The sequence below is a fragment of the Stenella coeruleoalba genome (genome assembly GCF_951394435.1).
Source record: "Stenella coeruleoalba genome assembly, chromosome: 3".
Taxonomy (NCBI): Eukaryota; Metazoa; Chordata; class Mammalia; order Artiodactyla; family Delphinidae; genus Stenella; species Stenella coeruleoalba.
This window is the reverse complement of record NC_137148.1, coordinates 123,239,129-123,265,022: the sequence shown is the minus strand read 5'-3', so window position 1 is coordinate 123,265,022 and position 25,894 is coordinate 123,239,129. Positions and strand designations below refer to the sequence as shown.

Here is a 25,894-nt window from a genome sequence, read left to right as displayed (position 1 = left end):
TAAGTAGAGACAGTGTCTGGGCAACATAAAATAGCTTACCACCTACTAAAGCTAATGGATTTGACTTAGTGAACTCTCTCTCGGGTTACTGTAGTTTTATAAACAATTCTAACAAGTTTTGTTCTGGTCTTCCATCCCATAATATATTTGATGTAGCGTATCAGGAGTGAAGTAGAAGCTGCTCTGAGTAGTACGTGTTAGAGAAGCAAAGATTGAAATTTCAGCACCTAAAAAAACGATGAAAACTTACTGTATTCATTTGCCAGGGCTGCTGTAACAAAGTACCTCAAACTAGGTGGCTTAAAAAAACAGAAATATACTGTTTCATGGTTCTGGAGGCTAAAAGTCTAAAATCAAGGTGTCATCAAGGCCCTCCTCCTTCTGAAACCTGTAGGTGAGGGGTCTTCCTTGCTTCTTCCTAGCTTGTGTTGGTTTGCTGGCAAACTTTAGCCTTCCTCGGCTTATAGACACATCACTCCAATCCTTCGTCTTCACACAGAGTTCTCCCTGTGTCTCTTCACATCATCTTCCTTCTGTTTATATCTATCTCTATGTCCACATTCCCTCTTTTGGTAAGAATCCCCGTTATATTGGGTTAGGACCCACCCTCATAAACTCATTTTTACTTGATGACCTCTGTAAAGACCTTATTTCCTAATAAGGCCACATTCTGAGTTACTGGGGATTAGGACTTCAACATACCTTTTGGGTGGGGGGGCACAAAATTTAACCCATAACACATACCAACTAAAAATGTGTATCTAAACTAATGTTCGTTGCTGTTGGGTAAATAGCACTAAATAGCTCATCTGATCTTGAAGAAGTCTATTATGTTCATAAGAATGAAACTAAAAGAGCCTATATTAAGAGTAGGATCTTTGAATCAGTTCATCCTACTTTTGAATGTGGCCTTAGTATACCAACTGTATGGTACTGGGCAAGTCACTTAACCCTGTCACAGTATTGCTGACTATCAGACTAGGCAGTGTGTGCAAAACGCTTGTTAGCACAGTGCCTAGTTCTTGGTATATGCACAATGAATGACAGCTCTTCTTAAGCCATTAAGAAAATGAGATAGGTATTTGTAGTATAATTTAAATGGTGAGCAGAGGGGAGTAAACACCTCCAGGAATTAGAAAAGCATCTCTCCAGATGACTCATTTCCACAGGCTGCAGAAACCTGGGGTGTCACTGTGTTGACAAGTTCATTCATCAGAAGCTCATCTGTCACTCAATGATCATTGACTAAAATGATTAGCTGCAGAAAGATCTTATTTTTTCCCTATGAATGATCATCCCAAGAAAATAAAATGTGTTTTCCAAGATGCTGCAGTGTGTATGAGTTAGACAAAAAGATGAAATCTCAGCCTCGAAGATCTCTGCCTGTAACAAACTCAAGACCTTCGTTAAAACAAAGAATTTTGGCTCACAACTGAATTGCAAAAAGGTCTTGATTATTAAATGTGTTAAAGGCTGACTATACCACCCCACTGTTACATGCCCTTTGACAGTTCATTTCGGTCATGGGGCATTGCTGGGGAGAAATAGGTGCGTGGTAGAGAGCAGAAAGTCAAAGAGGTTATACTTTGAAGAGCGTCATCCTATCAGGGCTGAGGGGAATCACCCTAGACTCTTAGGTATGAAAGAACCATTCCTGTTCATCTGACCAAACCACCTCATTGCTTCCTTGACAAGGATGTTCAGGATTATGTTTACGGTCATAGAGGATATTGATGTCGGAGTCAGGCATAGGAAAACTTGTTTAGAGGAAGTATGGTAGACAGACTCTATGGTGCCCCCCATGTTCCCCACCTCCTCCTGTTCATGTCTTGTGTCATCCTCAGCCCTTGAGTGTGGGCTGATTGTATGATTTGCTTCTAACTGACATTATACAGCGAGGGTGATGGGAGGTCGCTCTTCTTTGTGATTGATTGTGTTACATAATTCTATTCAATGATATATACCCTGTCTTGCTAGCAGACTCACTCTGGAGTCTTGGTCTCCTCACTGAGTTTGAGGAAACAAGCAGAGTCCTATAGTCATGAGGCAATGAATTCTGCCAACATCCCTACTGAACTTGGAAGTGGACCCTTGCCCAGTCCAGCCTCCAAAAGAGAACCCAGTTCTGGCCAACACCTTGATTACAGCGTTTCTGAGAACCCAGCTAAGATGTGTCCAGACTCCTGGCCCAAAGAAACTGTGAGGTGGGATAGGGAGGGTGGGAGGGAGGGAGACGCAAGAGGGAAGAGTTATGGGAACATATGTGTATGTATAACTCATTCACTTTGTTATAAAGCAGAAACTAACACACCATTGTAAAGCAATTATACTCCAATAAAGATGTAAAAAAAAAAAAGAAACTGTGAGATAATCAACGTGTGTTATTTTAAGTCACTACATCTGTGGTGGTTTCGTTACATGGCATAACAACTAACACAGCATGGAGGAAAGGCAGCATGGAGCCCCACACACTGTAGACACACAGTGGGAATAAATTAAAAAGATGCTGAAGACAACTTTAGCCACAGCAACCTTTACCTTCCACGTCCACCCAAGGAGCACGTGTATATTCTGTCCTCATTCATTTGTTCAGTCACTGATGTATTTAGCAACCGCTCTGGATTAGACTAGAGATGAGATTAGAGATTAGAACAGGAGTGAGGAGTAGGGCCTCAGTTTAGGAGGGAGAGACCACTTCTTATAAGGAATATTGTGAGCCAGGGGCTACCACTAAAAGTAGGATCAAGACCACTGTGAAGCTGCCCTGAGTGTGAGTGACGTGTGTGGGTGGCACAGGATACACACATAACTGCTTATTTCCTTTGTAGTAAATGCCACAGAATTTAAACACCTTTCTCGTACGAGTGTTGAATTGTTTACTTGACTCCCTTTCACGCCGTATTATCAACTCTGGATGACGGGGAAGTTGTCCGTCCTTTCAGAATTGAAGGTCAGCACCGAGAACATTGTCCGGCAAACAGATACTCAAGAAACAGTTCTTGAATGAATATTTATGAAAGAAGCATATCCCTAAGTTTTTATCTTCACCGTCAAAATGCTGATTTCCAGAAGAATGATATAAACACCCGGCAAGCAGCTACTTCAGTCCAAGAGGGGATGTGCGAAAACTAATTCCTTTGTGTATTTTATGTGGAGGCTCCGAGATGGACTGGGTGTCAGTTAACGGTTTCTATGATTATAGCAGAGAAGACAAAGGTGATTAATAAAAATAGCATCCTATTCTTTTTTTGACAATCATGAATTTTCTTTTATTCCTACTTCAGCGTATCTGTAATCAGTTGGAGATGGAGATGAACTTTTGCAGCTCACTCTGTTGCACTGCCATCATTGATACCAGTGGCCTAATTAGATTTTTATCTTATTCCTGTAGGAATTTAGAAAGCAGTAAGTTATAACTTCACTAGAGTGAGATAATTCTTAGAAAGACAGAAAAACAAACATTCACTCAAATGGTATTTTTTTTTTTTTTTTTTTTTTTTTTTTTGCGGTATGTGGGCCTCTCACTGTTGTGGCCTCTCCCGTTGCGGAGCACAGGCTCTGGACATGCAGGCTTAGCAGCCATGGCTCACGGGCCCAGCTGCTCCACGGCATGTGGGATCTTCTCGGACCAGGGCACGAACCCGTGTCCCCCACATCGGCAGGCGGACTCTCAACCACTGCGTCACCAGGGAAGCCCTCAAGTGGTATTTTGACCCAAGATGACTTACTATTTAACTGTCCCAAACAATTCATCTCATTAGATTAAATCTGTAATTGAGCCTTTAACATCTGACAAGGGAAGGAATACAAATTTGTCATTAGACTGTAATAATTACTTTCTATCACTTTATTTACTGGAGAGACTGTGGCAATCAACAAATCAGAGTACTATCCCATAGGAAGGATTGTAATGAGTTTAATTTTCCTTATTTTTAAAAATAAAAGCAAATAATCACTGTATCTATATCTTAAGATCTTGATTCACTGATGTAATATAAGTAAAGTGGAATATTGAACAAGGAAATGGCCATAATTTGGAAACTAGAGCTGATTTTCAAGCTGTACTCATAGAAAAATGTTTGACTTCCCGTCCAATAAGAAATATGTCGAACTGCACAATTCGAAATTAATGATTACTGTGCAATCCTGTGTCTTTCACAGCTATAGAGAAAACAGATTCTAAAAGTGAAAAAAAATTAGCTATTCTACATATTTAGGAAACTACAAAAAGTCAAGTCTGTGGATTAAAAATAATCCACAAACAAAATAAAACAAAACCCCATTTATGTCTCATTTGGAATTTAGGCAGAAATAGCATTTATGGTATTTAAAAAAAATAACTAAGATGGCCATTGCTGGCAGGAAAAACAATGCAAAAAAAACACTAAAGACAGAGCCTATTCTGTGTTACCACAGGGAGACAAACTAATACTTTCATTCAGAATACAGTTCCCCTTACACAGACTAAACTCTCCTTCCTGCTTTTAAGCCCTCTGAGCTCAGAAGAAACTTGTTTTGTTACCCCAAAGCATCTTCCCTACTGAAGCACTTCAGTCTTTCTCATCCAATTTAGCTTCTAGTTTTAGGCTCTTCTGTTGTCTGTTGGCTCCATTTGTGTCATCTTCATTTGTGCAGCCAGACAGCGGGTACCTGAAGGCAGGTGGCCGTGCCCCACCCTGCGCCACACCCTCCTCAGGGCAACAACAGTGCTGAACATCAGTAGGTGTGGAGAGTGGCTAAGAGCTCTGCATATCCTTCAAGTGTAGGTGGCCTCCCCTACACGTTAGCCAAGTGATTTTCTGAACCGGAGTTTCATCAGCTGTAAAATGAGGACGGTCACACCATCAGCCTCTTGGAGTTGTGGGTGGACTGAGTGAAATAATTCACAAGTGCTTAAGCAGAGCACCTGGTACCCAGGAATCCCTCAGTCAGGGCAGCCTATTACCACTTCTGCTCCACACATATTCGCTGACCACCACAGGTAATTTGGAACCCTCTACCCTGTCCAGAGACAAAATGTTGTTTTGAAATTAGGAAGTCACTTTTTTTTTTTTTCGGTACGTGGGCCTCTCACTGTTGTGGCCTCTCCCGTTGCGAAGCACAGGCTCCAGACGCGCAGGCCCAGCGGCCATGGCTCACGGGCCCAGCCGCTCCGCGGCATGTGGGATCTTCCCAGACCGGGGCACGAACCTGTGTCCCCTGCATCGGCAGGCGGACTCTCAACCACTGCGCCACCAGGGAAGCCCTGGAAGTCACATATTTTACATCTGCACTTTCATGCAAATGATTTTTCCTTGCCTGGGAAATCTGTATTTTGTCCTTTTTTTTTTATTCACATGTTAATACTTTGGAACTCAGGTTGTGTCTTAAATCCAATCCTCTAAGTAGCTGAAAGATGTTTTGTTATCTTAGATTCCATCAAATACAGCATGAATTCTTCACATTCTTTTGAAGAAAGAGATTTAGAAAGAGAATTACAGTACTCAGAAGCCTCTATCTCTTCTTCTATGTTGCTCTTCACGCTTTTAACTCTGCCCCAGGAGCCCTGAAGCTGGCTTCAGAGTGCCGCCACTATTATCCTCTAAATGCCGTAGACAAAGGGACACTGCTTACTTCACCATGTACATGTCTTTTAAGCCATTTGATACCACTTCAAATGGAAATCACTTCACATTGATATCTACTAGTCTGAAGGCAGAAAGTCCTGGTTATTAGAGCTCCCTCACAATTAAAATGCCTATTTGGTCATGACTGTCTTGAAAAACCCTAATGAGGTTGATATATGTTCTGATTTTTCCGAAACACTTAGGGGTTTTGCCTGTTGTCCCAGCATAATTATTAACACAACTCCTTTCATTGTCAGGAGTACCCTGGTTTGGATGATAAATTACATGATTACCCAATGTGAAGACCAAGGTAGCTCTGAAATTTATGGCTTTAATGCCTTCTAGTTTAATTTCGTCTTTGTTATCTGTAAAGCTGGGCTTTTAGTCAATCTGTCATCCGTGTGGTTCGGGCAGTGTTCATTCCTTCAGATTTTTGTCACACACTGGTTGCACAGTGAGAAGCACAACACGCATGGCCCCAACTCATGGAGTTTACAATTTAGCACAGCACACAGACATTAGGTAATTACATACCCAAAACATCACAACTCCTCAGGAGAGGTAAAAAATGTTACGATTGACTATAAAATATAACGCATGGGGAGGCAAGGTAGGACATATGGGCAGTAGAAATACATCTGGATTGTTTTTTGTGTTTTTTTTTTAACATCTTTATTGGAGTATAATTGCTTTACAATGTTGTGTCAGTTCCTGCTGTATAACAAAGTGAATCAGCTATACGTATACATATATCCCCATATCCCCTCCTTCTTGCGCGTCTCCCTCCCACCCTCCCTATCCCACCCCTCTAGGTGGTCACAAAGCACCGAGCTGATCTCCTTGTGCTATGCGGCTGCTTCCCACTAGCTATCTATTCTACATTTGGTAGTGTATATATGTCCATGCCACTCTCTCATTTCGTCCCAGCTTACCCTTACCCCTCCCCGTGTCCTCAAGTCCATTCTCTACATCTGCATCTTTATTCCTGTCCTAGGATGCTATCTCATTTTAACCCAGCATTCATAATGTCATGGTGTTTGCCTTCCATTCATCTGCCACGAGGAGGAGACATTTCAGTACAAAGAGGCCCTCTGAAGATGGGCACTAGGTAGTAATTGTGAGTGTGTAAAGGGCAAGGAGCAGAAACTTAGTCCTTGGTTTCTTATTCAAGTGGCAAAACCGTGATAGGAGCAAAAGAGAGTGAGGGAGACAAGGACAGAAAACAATGCTATTTCGTATGGTTATGTTCCTTGGGGGTGAAAATTGTATCAAGTTTTCTGTTTCGTTTTTCTCCTGTATTCTTCTTGGAACATGGTTCTAAGCACATGGCAAAAATGCTCAGAGCATCTTGACTTGTGATGACTGAGAAAATGAAGCTCAGAGAAAGAAGCCACAGAACTCAGATTCAAACAGAGAAGGGAGAAAGTTACAAGGTGGCCTCTGGTGATGTTGGCTTTTCATAGTCCCTGGCTTCTGCCTGAGATCTGCAATGTCAGCACCCCAAACAGACTGTGGGTTGGCAATTTGGGGGAGGATGAGTGAGCATGAAGACCCTGACAGGGACTCTATAGCCTACAAATATGAAAAGTTTCTCCTCGGAAAGAACTAGGCGGGAGGTAGCAGAAAGCCAGTATGGGAGAAAGATCGCTTGTCAACAGGATTCCCAGTTATTGACAAAAACACCGGGTGTGTAAATTTACTTCCGAGATCACACATGATTAACTGGTCTGCTTTCCATTTATCCATTGCCTGAAGAGCACGTTTCCAATACAAATGGGCCCTTCCAAAGATAGAAAATTAAATAATAATTATGTAAGCGCCAAGGCCAAAAAGAGAGGAAAAAAGAAAAAGGATTGGTCCACAGTGCTTGCATGGAGAATCTATAAATTACGATGTTACATCTTCAACCACAGGCCCTGTACTAGTCCTGATAAATTCTAGATAAATGTCAACTAGTGGTGGGCAAAAATTTTATCTAGACAAATTTTCAGTAAATGAGACATAATTAAACTTAAAAACTCAGCAGATTCTTCAAGGATTAGAGATGACAGTGGCAGAGTCACATGTTGGTTGTTCATTTAACAATGCATAATTAATTAATGTATATATTTCTTATGTGTAATTAGTGCAAGGTAGTATAGTAGACAGAGCTCTGACTTTAGGATCAGAGAGATATAGGTTTGAATCCCGGCAATGCCAGTTGTCAGGGTCTCTCCTTGGCAAATCTTTGAGCCACACTTTTCTCATCTGTATAATGGGAATACTGTAATGAAATGTGGAGTCCTCTTTGAGTTTTGAGAATTTAACAGGATAATATACGAAAGTCCCTAGCAGTACCTGGCATATAGAAAGCCAGGTAAATAGTAGCTGCTTTGATGGTGATTAGGTTCAAACTTCTTATAAGTAACCTAGATGATACTTTAATGCCTCCAGGTCACAAAATCTCATATTAATACTGGTCTAACTATACCTGCTCAGCTCACTTATCACTTATTACAGAGATCAAGTGAGATATTATATAGGAACTTGCCATTAAAAACTATGATCTCCTATATAAACATAAAGCATTATCCTTTTCTCTCTGTTGTCTGTTTGGGTTTATAGCTACTTGTGTTATTTGTTTGTCTTTAGCACAAATGCCCCAAGTGAAGGAGATACATTGCTTTTGCTAACTTCTGTCTGCAGCTTGCCCTCACAATAGGGTAGATGACAGGCAGATGTTAGGACTCAAATGTTCTCCCCAAAGAATTTTACTCCTACCCATTCTATTTCTTTCCCTTCATGCACTTCCTCCATTTCTCTTTCGATTAATTAATTTATATTTATTAAGCTCCTATATGTCACCTTTTCTTCTCTTTGTCTAGGCTTAGTTATAAGCAGCACCAACACTCGCTAATTCTGGTCTTATTGTTTACAAGCTGTGACCTTGGGCAGACTAAGCTCAATGTGCTCAGTTTTTGGTTTTTTTTAATCTGAAAAATGGGGACAATACACCAGGGATGTTGTAAGAATTAAGTAAGAATTAGATGTCACGTTCAACAAGGACCTGTTGAATGCTTCAGGTTGTGCATTCCCTCCTGTGCATTCAGACCAAGGCTGTCCCCTTGGACTTGACTCACCTGTGAATGATGCGCTGGCTCTGCAGGTAGTCCAGGGCCATGGCCAGCTCACAGATGAAGAGCTTCACAGTGTCTTCCTGGAAGCGGACATTCTGCTGCAGGTGATAACGCAGGTCCCCGCCCAGCAGCAGGTCCACCACCATGAACATGTCTTCCTCATCTTGGAAGGAGTACCTGGAGGGGAATTAGAAATGCAAGTGGGTTAAATACATGTACACACTAAAGAGGCCCAGAGGCAAAGGACACCTTACAGATCAGAGCAGAACTTTCCTAAGCTAAGGGTTCAGGCTTTGGGAGTACTGGTCTATTACTCACTCCAGGCCCTCCGTTTCCACATGTGTAAAATGGGAATGATAAGAAGATCTTCCACATTTGATCATAGTGAAGACTAAATATGATGAGTGTAATATTTAATGTCATTCCTGGCATATAGTAAGAACCCATTAACTGGAGGTCTACAAAGCTATAAAGCCCAGGAAATAAAGAACACCCCATTTATTCACCTATTATTAACGATCATATCCTGAACACACTGTTGCAGGAGGTCCATAAAATATGAGTTACAAGCCCTCCTTGAAGCACCTCGTGCTTATTTTTCCACACTAACAACTTCATTGCCCAGCAACATTATAACAAATCATGAACCACATAAATGATAAGAAAAAGATATAAAAAGGGCAATAAAGAAGTAAGTGCACAGTACAGGGCAGTAATTCGCTCAGTCTCTGGGATAAGGAGGGAAGGGAAATCTTCTCAGCAGAGGAGAAAACTGAGTTAAATTTTGAAGGATGGTGACAATAATAATAACTACAAAATAAAGCCAACATCTCTGGGGCAGACGCTAAAGGACTCCACAAATGTGGTGTCATTAACCCCACAATGCTGCTCTTATGCTCCCATTTTCCAAATGAGGAAATCAAGGCCCGGTGAAGCTTCAGTAATTTGCATGAGGTAGAACACCCAATAAATGGTAGAGGTGAAGGGGTCTCCAGGTCCAAAAGGAAGATCTGAGAGAGGAAAACAGCAGGAATTAAGCACAGACATGGGAAAGAACACAGTGTGAGGGGGGAAAGGAAAATAGTTTGGGTTTGTTGGAACGACAGGTGTTACGGGGAAGCTTGAGCCTGGAGAGAAAGATAGAGGGCAGATCCCATGACAGGAGCTTGTTCACGAGTCTGTACACGTTGGAAAGACGGTGAAGAGGTTTAAGCAGGACGTATGATCAGACAGGGACTTCACACTTGAAGGAGCATGGGCTGGACGGACGGGAAGAGGGAAGGAGACACAGGCCAGCAGAATTGGCCTCTGCTCCCTGCAAAGAGTCTTTTGTAAAAATGCATTCCAACGGCTATGACTCGTTTTGTTTTCCTCAAAGCACAGACATGATTTCTAGTCACAGAAAGCTCTCTGTATCAGCACTATGTCAACACGTTTCTTTTGACATCATGTCACTGAGATCGTATTTTCAAGTTTTATTTGAATCACAGAATTAAGAGTCTGCAAAGCAGTGCCCAGGATGCAAACGAATTCCTAGTGACAAGTTCTTTGCTTAGGAAACAAACATAGAATATCAATGATGGGAGAACTGTACTGAGTACATTTTCTTCTTTAGAGTGATCATTGTGCTAGAGGAGGAGAGGACTTGCAAACAAAAGAAAAAAGAGAAATTCAATGAAGCATTAATCTGAGGCAGTAACATTCTAATGAAGACTAGGTCCTCGGTGTTTCCTTGTTCAGTAAATAAAATTCTGTTTACCACTGAGGACTGATTCACACAGAAGATGTCAGAAATTAAGCCCTTAGGGAGAATTTAGACAGAAACACGGGAAGGGCTTGTAAAAATGTGGGCAGCGCATCCTTGGTATTGTCTTTTAGGAAGTGTTATTGTTCACCTCCTTGCAAGGACTGGCTGGGCATCTCTGCCATAGGTTTGATGGGCACCAGGATAGGTTCCTGAACCTGGGCTATTTGGTTCGGAATCCTCCCAGCTGCACCACTACACGTTATATCCATTGTTTTACAGGTCTTTCAGGAAGTAATAATGTGCTAGTTATACGTAACCCTGACCGGGATCTATTGCACTTAGGCTGCCCTTAGCTAATATAACAAACGATGATGGCTCATGGGATGAGAGCAGTGTCTTCTTGGGATAGCTGGCAAATGAGGTGGCTGAGAACTGGGTACCAAAAGAAGGGAGAAGAGAATGCTCACCATGAACGTAACTCGCTGCCAATGGATACAACCCAGGCAGACTGGGTTCGCATAGAGAGCAGTGATTGGCTGCATTCAGCTCCCCACTGGAGGCAGGCGGAGGTCCCAAACCCGGTGACAGAGAAGAGGACTCCTCTCCCATTACTCTATTTAACTCGAAGTGAGGGACAAGTGTATTATTAAATTCACCCTAAGTGAACGAACATTTTTATTGCGACTTGGGCTCAGCGATTTTTATTCAAAGAACAAACTGATAAAGGTGCCAGTTGTGTCAAGTTAACGACAGTGTCCGGCCACGCAGGGGATTATTAGAGAAGAAGCAGCACAGGCAAGAGGCAACATGCTTCCCTTGGCCAGTATGATTTTAAATTTATTTAATCATGGAGCCAGTTGGTTGTTAAAAATCCTTTTTCCCCTTCGGCACATCAGACCTGTAGCCCTCTATCACAGATCCTAGACTCTCAGAGGGAGAGAAGATAAGATTTTAATTTCCAGGACTATATCCAGTAACATGTGGGCACAACACAGTTTGGTAATAACTAGGATATGAAGGTTCATATCATAACCTGATTGTTTAAACCTAAAAGTGAAAGAGCTTCCCTATACCTTGGCCATTTATCCCATAGACTCAATGATGCATTTCCATTACTTTTTAAAAATGCTATATCATGGCTTATTTGTTAGTTGACAGCTCCAAAATTAGTAAATCTGGTCCCACTGCATGTGAAATGCATTGTAAAGTCTGCTCAGTAAGAACGGAGATAAGTAACAAAGGACCACCACCCTGCTCCACCCTACTCCATCATATTGCCATAGACTATACACAGCTCTCTCTGTGTAACGTTGAACCTCTCCAATTCGTTCTACACACCATGGTTATGTTTTTACAATGTGAGTTTTATGTTATGCAGCCCCATAAAACCCCTTCACCTCTTTCCATGGTCCGCAGGACCCTGTGTGGTCTGGCCCTGTTTACTTTTCCAGACTTATTTTGAAGATCTTTTCCTTCCATTACTCAACTAGCAGTTCATGCCCCCTCCAGCTTTAGAAGACTGTGATATGGTATGACCTTGCCTGCACGCACAATGCTGTCCACTACCTGGTTATTGTCTCTTCCTCTTTCAGTCTCAGCCCAAAGGACACCTCACAGAGACATTTCTAACACTCCATATCAAACCTTGTCTCCCTGTTATACACAGTGCCGTATTCTTGTTCGCTCAACTTATCGTAATTTGAAAATATTTTCCTGCATGCTTTTGGATTAACAGCTTTCATTCCCACTCTGCCATCAGGAAGCATGCCTGTTTTTACTCATCCTTCATTCCTCCGTCCCTGTATGCTTCCTGAAATGTAGACTCTAAAAACAGTTGTAGAAAAAGTAACAAATTCATGAATGAACTAAAAAAAGGAAAGAGAAAAGCAAGATTAAAACTCAGGTTTGGGGCTTCCCTGGTGGCGCAGTGGTTGAGAGTCCGCCTGCCAATGCAGGGGACACGGGTTCGTGACCCGGTCCGGGAAGATCCCACATGCCGCGGAGCGGCTGGGGCTGTGAGCCATGGCCGCTGAGCCTGCGCGTCTAGAGCCTGTGCTCCGCAACGGGAGAGGCCACAACAGTGAGAGGCCCGCGTACCGCAAAAAAAAACAAAAAACAAAACTCAGTTTGGGTGGGTCTGATATGCATTTGTTAGGTTCTATTTTTAGAAATTAGCATGGCTACCAAATCAGTCACTCACCTTCTTGAAGCTGTCTCATGCAGGCCACTTAGAAATAAATCTGAATTGGAGCACTGGAAGAGATCTATTTTCCAATGGAGGGTTTTTCAAATTGTGGCTCATAACGCACTAATGGTTGTGAAATCAGTTTGGTTGGTCCTAACAAGCACTTTTTTGGAAGAAATAAAATAGACTGAATAAAATAAAATAAATGCTATTAACATATAAGGCCAAACATTGTTTTTGTGAATATAACGTGTGTCTCTGTGAGTATATCTACTGGGTTGTGATGAAAAATAGATTTCTTCCCGTGGGTTGAAGATAAAAAAAGCTTGAAAACCGTGACACTAGGGCAACCTGCTGCTTATTCCAGAACTATTGTATCAAATCCCATTCAGACTTTACCATTTCTGATGTCTGTCAGTTCTGATGTCTCCATCTAGCAAAGCATGGGAAATGCAGGACAAATATTATTAGATATTGCTTTTTAAAGCTCTCAGCTTTTGTAGAAAAAGACATTGATTCATCAAAGATGGAATCCATTTAAAAACATATTTAAGGAAAATACAAATGGAAAATGCATAGGCTTTAGGCAGGCCTGGGTTTAAATATCACATGTGAATCTGGAGCAAGTCCCTTAAAGGAAACTGAAACTCTGAGAGGATATTTGTACATTGGAAATGATTTTATGTACCATGTGGCAAAGAGCAAATTAGATATAATGTTTGTAAAGTAATTAGCGCAAAGCATGGCTCAGAGCATGGTGGTAAGGAACTTGGCCCTGGGAACAGACTGCTTGTGTTTAAATCCCAGCTCTGCCCTTTAACATCTTTAAAACTGGATGGAGCAAGTTATATAAGCCCTCAGCATGCCCATCTATAGTAGTATATACCTCATAGGGCTGTTGGGAAGATCAAGTGTAGTTAATACACATAAAGTGCTTAAAAGAGTACATGGAAGTACTTGGAAGATAGCTATTATAATTACCTTTCTTCTTCCACCCATGAATGTAATATAACTCTGGTATTAAGCAGATTAACTTGTTTTATGCAATTGTTTCCTATTATTTTATATGAGGTAATTATATGAAGATACTGATTGATTTATAGTTGATTTACAATATTGTGTTAGTTTCAGGTGTACAGCAAAGTGATTCACTTATACATACATATGTATATCTATATTTTTTTAATTCTTTTCCATTATAGTTTATTATAAGATATCGAATATATATCCCTGTGCTGTATAATAAATCCTTGTTGTTTATCTATTTTATATATGGTAGTTGTGCATCTGTTAATTCTGTACTCACAATTTATCCCCCCACCCCTTCCACTTTGGTGACCATAAATTTGATTTCTATGTCTGTGAGTCTGTTTCTGTTTTGTAAATAAGTTCATTTGTGCTATCTTTTTTAGATTCCACATATAAGTGATATTATATTTGTCTTTCTCTGACTTACTTCATTTAGTATGATAATCTCTAGGTCCATCCATGTTGCTGCAAATGGCATTATTTCATTTGTTTTTATGGCTGAGTAATATTTCATTGTATATGTATATATATACCACAACTTCTCTATCCATTCATCTGTTGATGGACACTTAGGTTGCTTCCATGTCTTGGCTATTGTAAATAGTGCCACTATGAACATTGGGGTGTATGTATCTTTTCAAATTAGAGCTTTTGTCTTTTCTGGATATATGCCCAGAAGTGGGATTGCTGGATCATATGGTAACTCTATTTTTAGTTTTTAAAGGAACCTCCATACTGTTCCCCATGGTGGCTGCAACCAATTTACATTCCTACCGACAGTATGGGAGGGTTCCCTTTTATGAATATATTTATTGTCAGTGGTATAATCGACATGATTACCATTAACTGAGCTCTTACTATATGTCAGATACCATGCTAGGTACTTTATGTATATTTTTGCATTTGATTGTTACTATAAACCTGTGAGGTAATATCTTTTTTTAAAAATTTCATTTATCTTTTTATACAGCGCGTTCTTATTAGTTATCTATTTTACACACATCACTGTATACATATCAATCCCAATCTCCCAATTCATCACACCACCACCAAACCCACCCCCACTTTCCCCCCTTGGTGTCCATGTGTTTGTTCTCTACATCTCTGTCTCTATTTCTTCCCTGCAAACCAGTTCATCTGTACCATTTTTCTAGGTTCCACATATATGCGTTAATATATGATATTTGTTTTTCTCTTTCTGGCTTACTTCACTCTGTATGACAATCTCTAGGTCCATCCACATCTCTACAAATGACACAATTTCTTTCCTTTTTATGGCTGAGTAGTATTCCACTGTGTATATACACCACATCTTCTTTATCCGTTCGTCTGTCCATGGACATTTAGGTTGTTTCCATGTCTTGGCTATTATAAATAGTGCTGCAATGAACATTGGGGTGCATAGTGCTGCAATGAACATTGGGGTGCATGTGTCTTTTTGAATTATGGTTCTCTCTGGGTATATGCCCAGTAGTGGGATTTCTGGGTCGTATGGTAGTTCTATTATTAGTTTTTTAAGGAAACTCCATACTGTTTTCCATAGTGGCTGTATCAATTTACATTCCCACCAATAGTGCAAGAGGGTTCCCTTTTCTCCACACCCTCTCCAGCACTTATTGTTTGTAGATTTTTTGATGATGGCCATTCTGACTGGTGTGATGTGATAGCTCATTGTAGTTTTGATTTGCATTTCTCTAATAATTAGTGATGTTGAGCATCCTTTCATGTGTTTGTTGGCAATCTGTATATCTGCTTTGGAGAAACGTCTATTTAGGTCTTCTGCCCATTTTTTAATTGGGTTGTTTGTTTTTTTAATGTTGAACTGCATGAGCTGCTTGTAAATTTTGGAGATTAATCCTTGTTGATTCGTTTGCAAATATTTTCTCACATTCTGAGGGCTGTCTTTTTTATAGTTTCCTTTGCTGTGCAAAATCTTTTAAGTTTCATTAGGTCTCATTTGTTTATTTTTGTTTTTATTTCCATTACTCTAGGAGGTGCATCGAAAAGGATCTTGCTGTGATTTATGTCAAAGGGTGTTCTGCCTATGTTTTCCTCTAAGAGTTTTATAGTGTCTGATCTTAAATTTAGGTCTCTAATCCATTTTGAGTTTATTTTTGTGTATGGTGTTAGGGAGTGTTCTAATTTCATTCTTTTACATGTAGCTGTCCAGTTTTCCCAACACCACTTATTGGAGAGACCATCTTTTCTCCATTGTATGTCCTTGCCTCCTTTGTCATAGATTAGTTGACCATAGGTGCATGGGTTTATCTTTCGGCTTTCTATCCTGTTCAATTGATCTGTATTTCTGTTTTAGTGCCAGTACCATATCGTGTTGATTACTGTAGTTTGTAGTATAGTCTGAAGTCAGGGAGTCTGATTCCTCCAGCTCTGTTTTTTTCCCTCAAGACTGCTTTGGCTATTCGGGGTCTTTTGTGTCTCCATCGAAATTTTAAGATTTTTTGTTCTAGTTCTGTAAAAAATGCCATTAGTAATTTGATAGGGATTGCATTCAATCTGTAGATTGCTTTGGGTAGTAGAGTCATTTTCACACTCATTTTCAATCTGTATGTGTCCCTAGGTCTGAAGTAGGTCGCTTGTAGACAGCATATATATGGGTCTCATTTTTGTATCCATTCAGCGAGCCTGTGTCCTTTGGTTGGAGCTTTTAATCCATTCACATTTAAGGTAATTATTTATATGTATGTTCCTATTACCATTTTCTTAATTGTTTTGGGTTTGTTTTCATAGTTCCTTTTCTTCTCTTGTGTTTCCCACTTAGAGAAGTTCCTTTAGCATTTGTTGTGCAGCTGGTTTGGTGGTGTTGAATTCTCTTAGCTTTTGCATGTCTGTAAAGCTTTTGATTTCTCCATCGAATCTGAATGAGATCCTTGCCGGGTAGAGTAATCTTGGTTGTACGTTCTTCCCTTTCATCACTTTAAGTATATCATGCCACTCCCTTCTGGCTTGTAGTGTTTCTTCTGAGAAATCAGCTGTTAACCATATGGGAGTTCCCTTGTATGTCATTTGTCATTTTTACCTTGTTGCTTTTAATAATTTTTCTTTGTCTTTAATTTTTGTCAATTTGATTACTATGTGGTGTGACATGTTTCTCCTCAGGTTTATCCTGTCTTGTACTCGCTGCACTTCCTGTACTTGGGTGGCTATTTCCTTTCCCATGTTAGGTAAGTTTTCGACTATAATCTCTTCAAATATTTTCTCAGGTCCTTTCTCTTTCTCTCTTCTCCTTCTGAGACCCCTATAATGCAAATGTTTGTGCATTTAATTTTGTCCCAGAGGTCTCTTAGGCTGTCTTCATTTCTTTTCATTCTTTTTTCTTTATTCTGTTCTGTGGCAGCGAATTCCACCATTCTGACTTCCACGTCACTTATCCATTCTTCTGCCTCAGTTATTCTGCTATTAATTCCTTCTAGTGTAGTTTTCATTTCACTTATTGTATTGTTCATCTGCTTGTTTGTTCTTTAATTCTTCTAGGTCTTTGTTAAACATTTCTTGGATCTTCTCGATCTTTGCCTCCATTCTTTTTCCGAGGTCCTGGATCATCTTCACTATCATTATTCTGAGTTCTTTTTCTGGAAGGTTGCCTATCTCCACTTCATTTAGTTGTTTTTCTGGGGTTTTATCTTGTTCCTTCATCTGGTACATAGTCCTCTGCTTTTTCATCTTGTCTGTCTTTCTGTGGATGTGGTTTTTGTTACACAGGCTGCAGGATTGTAGTTCTTCTTGCTTCTGCTCTCTGCCCTCTGGTGATGAGGCTACCTAAGAGGCTTGTGCAAGCTTCCTGATGGGAGGGACTGGTGGTGAGTAGAGCCGGTGTTGCTCTGGTGGGCAGAGCTCAGTAAAACTTTAATCTGCTTGTCTGCTGATATGTGGGACTGAGTTCCCTCCCTGTTGGTTGTTTGGCCTGAGGTGACCCAGCACTGAAGCCTACAGGCTCTTTGGTGGGGCTAATGGTGGACTCTGGGAGGGCTCACGCCAAGAAGTACTTCCCAGAACTTCTGCTGCCAGTGTCCTTGTCCCCATTGTGAGCCACAGCCGGCCCCCACCTCTGCAGGACACCCTTCAACACTAGCAGATAGGTCTGGTTCAGTCTCCTATGGGATCACTACTCCTTCCCCCTGGGTCCTGATGTGCACACTACTTTGTATGTGCCCTCCAAGAGTGGAGTCTCTGCTTTCCCCAGTCCTGTCGAAGTCCTACAATCAAATCCCACTATCTGTCAAAGTCTGATTCTCTAGGAATTTCTCCTGTTGCTGGACCCCCAGGTCGGGAAGCCTGATATGGGGCTCAGAACCTTCACTCCAGTGGGTGGACTTGTGTGGTATAAGTGTTCTCCAGTTTGTGAGTCACCCACCCAGCAGTTATGGGATTTGATTTTATTGTGATTGCGCCCCTACTACCATCTCATTGCAGCTTTTCCTTTGTCTTTGGACGTGGGGTATCTTTTTTTGGTGAGTTCCAGTGTCTTCCTGTCAATGATTGTTCAGCAGTTAGTTGTGATTCTGCTGCTCTTCATGTTAGATTCTCTGCCATGCATGATGTCTGGTGATTCTCTCGGTAAGTAATATCTTTATCCTCATTTTTACTAATGGTAGAAATTCAGGTTTAGTCATCAGAAAAAATAGCAAACCAAATCCATCAACATATTTAAAAAGTTATACACCACGACCAAGTGGGATTAATATCTGAAAATCAATGAATATAATACATTAATAGAATAATGGACAAAACATTATGATCATCTCAATAGGCACTGGAAAAGCATTTCACAAAATACAGCACTCATCCGTGATCAAAACTCTTAACAAATTTGAAATGGAAGGGAGCTTCCTCAATTTGATAAAGGGTATCTGCAATAAAACCCTAAAGTTGAATACTTCCCCCTCTAAGATCAGAAACAAGGCAAGAATACCTCCCCTCACTTCTTTTCAATACAGTACTGGCAATTCTAGCCAGTGAAAGAAAGAAAGGGAAGGAGGAAGGGAGGGAGGGAGAGAGGAAGGCAGGGAGGAAGGAAGGAAGGAAGAATGGCATATTGGAAAGGAAGAAATGAAACTTCCTTTAATTACAGACAACACGATTCTGCATATAGAAAATCATAAGAGAACTACAAAATACCATTAGAACTAATAATCAAGGTAGCAAGGTTTCAGGATACAAGATCAATATACAAAAACCAATTGTATTTTTCTATATAAGCAGTGAACAAAATGGAAATAAAATTAAGAATACAAAAAAAAAAATTAAGAATACAATTGTGTTCAGAAAAGTTCAAAGATAATAAAATGCTTAAGAATATTAAATTAAAATTTAGCAAAGAAGAGCAAGACATACACAAAAAAGTCACAAAACTCTGTTCAGGGAAATTAAAGATCTAAATAACTGGAGAAACATTCCATGTTCATAAATTGAAAGACTCAAATATTGTTAAGATGTCGATTATGCCCCAAAATATCTATAGGGTCAGTGCAATTCCTATCGAATTCCCAGCAGGCTTTTTGTTTTTGTATGAACTGACATGCATCTCTTAAATTTATAAGGAAATGCAAAACACCTAGAATAGCCAAAATGATGTTGAAGAAAAAAATCAGAGGACTTTCACTTCCCAATTTCTAAATGTATTATAAAGCTGTAGTTATCAACACAGTGTGGTACTGGCATAATGTAGAGGTATAGGTCAATGGAACAGAACTAAGAGTTCAGAAATATATCTTTATATTTATAGTCAATTGATTTTTGACTAAGATGCCAGGAAAAGATAATCGGTTTAACAAATGGTGATGGGTCAATTAGATATTCACATCCAAAAATGATGAACTTAGACCTCCACACCATACATAAAAATAACTCAAATGGATCATAGATGTAAGTGCAAAAACAACAAAACTTTTAGAGTAAAACACAGGATAAAATCTTTGAGACCTTGGATTAGGTAAAACTTTCCTAGATACAATACTAAAAGCAAGGTCTATTAAAAACTTGATAAATTAGAGTTTATCTAAATTCAAAATTGTTGCACTTCAAAAGATGCCATTAAGAAAATGACAAGGCAAGCAACAGACTAGGAGAGAATATTTGCCGAATATGTAACAGATAAAAGGATTATACCCAGAATTTACAAAGGACTACTACAATTCAATAATAATACAACCCAGGGGCTCCCCTGGTGGCGCAGTTGTTGAGAGTCCGCTGCCGATGCAGGGAACGCGGGTTCGTGCCCCGGTCCAGGAGGATCTCACATGCCGCGGAGCGGCTGGGCCCGTGAGCCATGGCCACTGGGTCTGCGCGTCCGGAGCCTGTGCTCCGCCACGGGAGAGACCACAGCAGTGAGAGGCCCACATACTGCAAAAAAAAAAAAAAAAAAAAAATACAACCGAAGAAAAAAATGGGCAAAGATATGAACAGATGTTTCACTAAAGAAGATACACATGAAAAGATGCCTAACATTACTAGGCATTAGAGAAATGGAAACTAAAACCACAAATGCCATGCTCATCTGAATGGCTGTAATAAATAAAATAGACAATAACAAATGTCAGCTCTAGGATGTAGAGAAAAGAGAACCCTTATACATTGCTGGTGGAAATGTAAGTGGTGCAGTCACTTTGGAAGACAGTTTGTGAGTCTCTCAAAAAGTTAAACATTAAATTACCATATCACCCAGCAATTCCACTGTTAGATATCTATCCAAGAGAAGTAAAATCACATTTCTATGCAAAGACTTGTATGCAAGTGTTCATTGCAGCATTATTCATTATTGCCCCAAACTGGAGACAAGCTACATGTCCATCAACTGGTGAAGGAACAGACAAAATGTGGTACATCCATATAGTGACATACTATTCAGCTCTAAAAAGGAGCAAATTAATAGCACAGACCACATAATGGATGAACCCCATAAACATTATGCTACACGAAAGGAGCGAGACACAAGAGATTACATATTTATAATTTCATTTATATGAAATTGTCAGAAAAGGCAAATTTATAGATACAGAAAGTAGATTATTAGTTGCCTGGGGCTCAGGCTTGGAATGGGAATTAACTAAATGGGCACAAAGGATCTTACTAGCAGGATAAAAGTTTCTAAAATTGATTTATAGTGACTTGCACCACTCAGTAAAATTACTTAGGATCACTGAATTGAACACTTGAAATGGGTGAATTTTACGATGTGTAAAATATACCTCAATAAAATTGTTGCAAAAAAGAGGACAGTGGTTAGGAGGAAAAGAAAAGATTATGGTGTAGAGAGATTAAATATTTGCTCAAGAACCACATGTTAGGAAATTGTGGAGGCGGGATTGCACCTAAACCCATGCAGTTAATATACATGGGTGCACAGCGGCCAATAAAGTTCATGTGACAAAAAAGCATCTAAAGCTTATAATAAAATCCTGTCAGGGAGTAGGTTACTTATTTACGTCCCCTTCAATTCAACTCTCAAAATTCAATTTGTGTGCCTTTTGGGTAGTCTCATTCCAATGGTGGGACATTTCTGATCTTCAGCCAGGGATCTCCACAGAAGTGTTTTTAAGAACCATTGTTGTCCTATGCACTAAAATGGGAGAAAAATTAATCTGTGTTTTTCAGACTCTGACCAGGGAGTGCCCACGGCAATCTTTTCACAGTTTAGGAAAATCATTAGCCCTTGTGAGAAGAGATCCCTGAGGAATGGGCAAAGAGGAGGTTGGGGTGCACTGTCCCATTGTCTTTCTTTGGAGCACTGCTCTATCATATTTCTCTTCTTGTGGCTCTGTAGTAATTTTCCAAAGTGTGTCTAGTGTGAAACTCACAAAAAATAAAACCAAACTAGTATCATTTCATCTAACGAGTTTGCCATGACAATACAGAAAACCTAAGGTTTGCAAAAGTCAGATTTCAACAGTTTATAAATAACTATGCCCAGTTGTTGCTGTGTGTGTGTGTGTGTGTGTGTGTGTGTGTGTGTGTGTGTGTGTGTGTTTGAACTGAATTTCCAAAGCATGCATGACAAACTGAAGTAAAAGAAAGGTACATGGCTAGGATAACATGGGAACCAAGTTGAGAAAAGAATCTAAATTCTCTCTGCTATAAATTTAGAAGGAGGGAATTTACAACCTAAACAAGCGTGTTTGACTCCTACTCAGTGTGTCAGAGTGAGAACACTTCCATCAAGGCTTGAGGTGAGGCACACTCGGTGACAACTTGGAGAACTGGGCACTCTCATGTGCTCTGGATGGAAGGTAGTTTGGTAAAAGTGCCTCTGAGGACAATTTGGAAATACCTCTTGAAAAAACACATGGTGTTTGACCCTGTAATTTCACTGCTAGAAACTTTCACTATAGATGCACTTGAAAAATCACACCAAGATGTACTTGTAAGGATACACAGTACATCATAAAAAATCAAAAACAATTTGCATGCCCATTAATAGGGGAACATGTGAATAAATTATGGTAAATTCATGTTACTGATTATACAGCAATTAAAAAAAATAAGGCAAATCTATATTCTCATATGAAAAGATTTTCAAGATATTATATTATGAGATAAAGTGAGGGAAAGAAAATGTTTAGACTATAATATGCATTACAGCACTGAATGCTTAGTGTACATAAAAACTATACAGTAAAAAAAAGGATATATAAACACAACCACAAAAGGAAACATATTACACAAGTATGCTGGTATATGCATAAAATTTGTTTTGAAAATAAGATAACCAGTTATCTAAACAGTAAGATTGCATCATTTTATTTTTATATTTAAAAGGCCTAATAAATACAACAAAAAATTTTCTACTTTGATATACCTAATATATTTTGTCTCCTTGTACTAGATCCCAGTGATCTAGTACACGGTATAGTGAACATAGACAATACTGTATTATAATCAATAAACTTGCTAAGAGATTAGAATTTAGTGATTCCAACCACTAAAAAAAAGGGATCATTATATAACTCAACAAAGGTGCTAATTATCGCAAAGGCAACCATATTACAATATATAAATGTGTCAGATTAACATGTTGTACACTTTAAATCTGCACAATGTTAGATGTCAAATATATTTCCATTAGAAAAAGAAAAAATGATCTATGTTGTCTCATCAGGAAAGGAACTAACACAGATGAATCAGCTTCTAATCTCTATAAATTACCTAGACTCGAGGTTTTCACCAAATACTCAATGTTCACAATTCCCTGATTGTTCTATAAATGTCTGCTTTTATTTTTTAGTTATTTTTTTGAATTTTATTTTTAATACAGCAGGTTCTTATTAGTTATCTATTTTATACATATTAGTGTATATATGTCAATCCCAATCTCCCAGTTCATCCCACCCCCCAAACCCCCGCTTTCCCCCCTTGGTGTCCATACGTTTGTTCTCTACATCTGTGTCTCTATTTCTGCCTTGCAAACCAGTTCATCTGTACCATTTTCCTAGATTCCACATATATGCGTTAATATATGATTAAATGTCTTCTTTTAAAAAGGAACTTTTATAGAATATTTGGGTCCTTTAAATGGATTCAAACAAGGTCCATACTTTGTCCTTGGTTTATGTGCCTTTAAGATGTTTTTTATTCTATAGCTTCCCTGACCAACTCTTCTTTTATTCCTAGTAATTTTTTGTTGAAGAAACCAAATCATTTTTGCTGTAGCTGTTCCACAGCCTGAATTTTGCTGTTTGCATTTCTGGCTCGTCTTTCTACATGTTTCACAGCTCTCTGTATTTTGTGAAAATTGCTGGTTAGATCTTAAGGTTTGCTCAGATTCAGGTTTGATGCAGGGGGTGGCGGACAGGACTACTTCACAGGTGGTGGGGTGTTCTTTGAGCAGGAGGTAGATAATCAGTAGGTCTTTCTTTTCATGGTGAATGCCTCGATCCAAAAAGGCGCCTGAATGCCTAGATCCAAAAAGTTCTTATGGGTTGTAATATTTGAATTCTATCATTTCTTCTTTGTATTTTAGCTGGAGTACTTTTATAAAGAGAAACTGGCTTTCAGCAATTATTTAGTTACTTTGAGGTACAGTTCATACAGAAAACGTAAAACAAATGCTGAAGTCTTTTATTTATCACTTTTCAAAATGATTTGTTGGTTTCCTAGAATCCTCCCAAAGCAAACAGTAAGTTTTTTTTTTTAAATCATAATGAAATCATGGGTTTGATGGGTTATCACCCTTACTGATGTCCATTCTTTGGCCAGTAGGAACATAGTCAAGTTGGATCATGTGTTTTTTTGACATGACCCTAGTAGGTTTTGATAGCTTTATGACTTTCTGATATGAAAAGATATTTCCTCCTCCAGACTGAGCGATAGAAGTGTCTGCTACAATTGGATTGTCATTGTTACTAGGTCTTTTCAATGGCTAGAGCTAGGATTAGATACAGATATTTGATATAAGTATAGGTATAATATATATATATATGCATACACAAATGTAATTGAAGATAAATGCACTGTAAATTCATAATGATAGTTTCAATTTATATTCAAGACTGCAGTGACTCTTAATCTCATCACAATTTTTTGTTTTTTGCGGTACGCCGGCCTCTCCCGTTGCGGAGCACAGGCTCCAGACGCGCAGGCTCAGCGGCCATGGCTCGCGGGCCCAGCCGCTCCGCGGCATGAGGGATCCTCCCGGACTGGGGCACGAACCCGTGTCCCTTGCATCGGCAGGCGGACTCTCAACCACTGCGCCACCAAGGAAGCCCAATCTCATCACTATTATATCAGTAACTCCTTTCTTCCTTACTGAAAATCCTAGTTCTCAAAGATATTGAGATCTCTCAAGTTTTTACCAAATTACACTCCATGCTGTTTGCTTTATCCATAATGGATGTAAAACACTTTCAGAATAGCAATATAAACATTACCTTCAACAATACCGTCACTGAAAACACCTTAAGATATTGCTATTCTTTTTTGTCATTAAGGTGTAATTCTACTAATGATATAAAGTCATTGTCTGAAACTCACTTGAAAGTACATTTCTGTGTGGTTATGCCTCAAACTGGATAGATACTTGGGTTCATTTGTTTTATTATACATTCCATTTGGGGGGATTGTTTTTTTTTTTTTTTGCGGTACGTGGGCCTCTCACTGTTGTGGCCTCTCCCGTTGCGGAGCACAGGCTCCGGACACGCAGGCTCAGCGGCCATGGCTCACGGGCCTAGCTGCTCCGCGGCATGTGGGATCTTCCTGGACCGGGGCACGAACCCGCGTCCCCTGCATCGGCAGGCGGACTCTCAACCACTGCGCCACCAGGGAAGCCCTGGGGGAATTGTTTTTAAATTCTCATTTTGTTTTAGAGTTATATAAAGTATTTCTGTATTTTATAAAATCAAAGTCAAATCTGCAAAACAAGGTATCTTGAGAAAAAATCTCCTATCCCTCTCTGTTTTCTTTAATACCACCATTTGTCTATTAATAACTTTTTAAAAAATATTTTTTGATTGTGGTAAAATATATATAACATAAGATTAACCACTTCAAGTGTACAATTTAATGCCACTGCGTACATTCACAATGTTGCGTAATCATCACCACTACCTATTTCCAGAACTTTTTCTTCATCCCGAACAAGAACTCTACCCATTGAATAATACCTCCCTATTCTCCCTCTCCCCAACCCCTGGTAAGCTCTGTTTCTATCTGTATGTATTTGTCTATTTTAGGCACCTCACGTAAGTGAAATTATACAACATTTGTCCTTTTGCATCAGGCTTATTTCACTTAGTATAATGTGTTCAAGGTTCATTCATGTAGCATGTATCAGAATTTCATTCCTTTTTAGGCTGAATAAGATTCTGCTCTATGCATATACCACATTTTGTTTTTCCATTCATCTGTTGACAGACATTTGGATTGTTTCTACTATTTGATTACTATGAATAACGCCACTATGAATATTAGTGTACAAGTATCTGTTTGAATCCCTTTCAATTATTTTAGTATATACTTAGAATAGGAATTGCTGGATTGCATGGTAATTCTATGTTTAACTTTTTTTTTTTTTTTTTTTGCGGTACGCGGGCCTCTCACTGCTGTGGGCTCTCCCGTTGCGGAGCACAGGCTCAGGACGCGCAGGCTCAGTGGCCATGGCTCACGGGCCCAGCCGCTCCGCGGCATGTGGGATCTTCCCGGACCGGGGCACGAACCCATGTCCCCTGCATCGGCAGGTGAACTCTCAACCACTGCGCCACCA

The 25,894-nt window shown here is 39.7% G+C and overlaps 1 protein-coding gene across 2 annotated transcripts in view; it reads right to left on the bottom strand.

The window, feature by feature from the left end:
* Positions 1-25,894, bottom strand: part of STK32A (serine/threonine kinase 32A) — a gene marked incomplete at its 3' end in the record, with an annotated part of 116,180 nt that overhangs the window by 44,391 nt on the left and 45,895 nt on the right. For both annotated transcript variants that reach the window (XM_079917158.1, XM_079917159.1), the window contains exon 4: positions 8,726-8,899. In XM_079917158.1, coding sequence (XP_079773284.1) covers positions 8,726-8,899 — 174 coding nt within the window. The remainder of the gene's footprint in view (positions 1-8,725; positions 8,900-25,894) is intronic.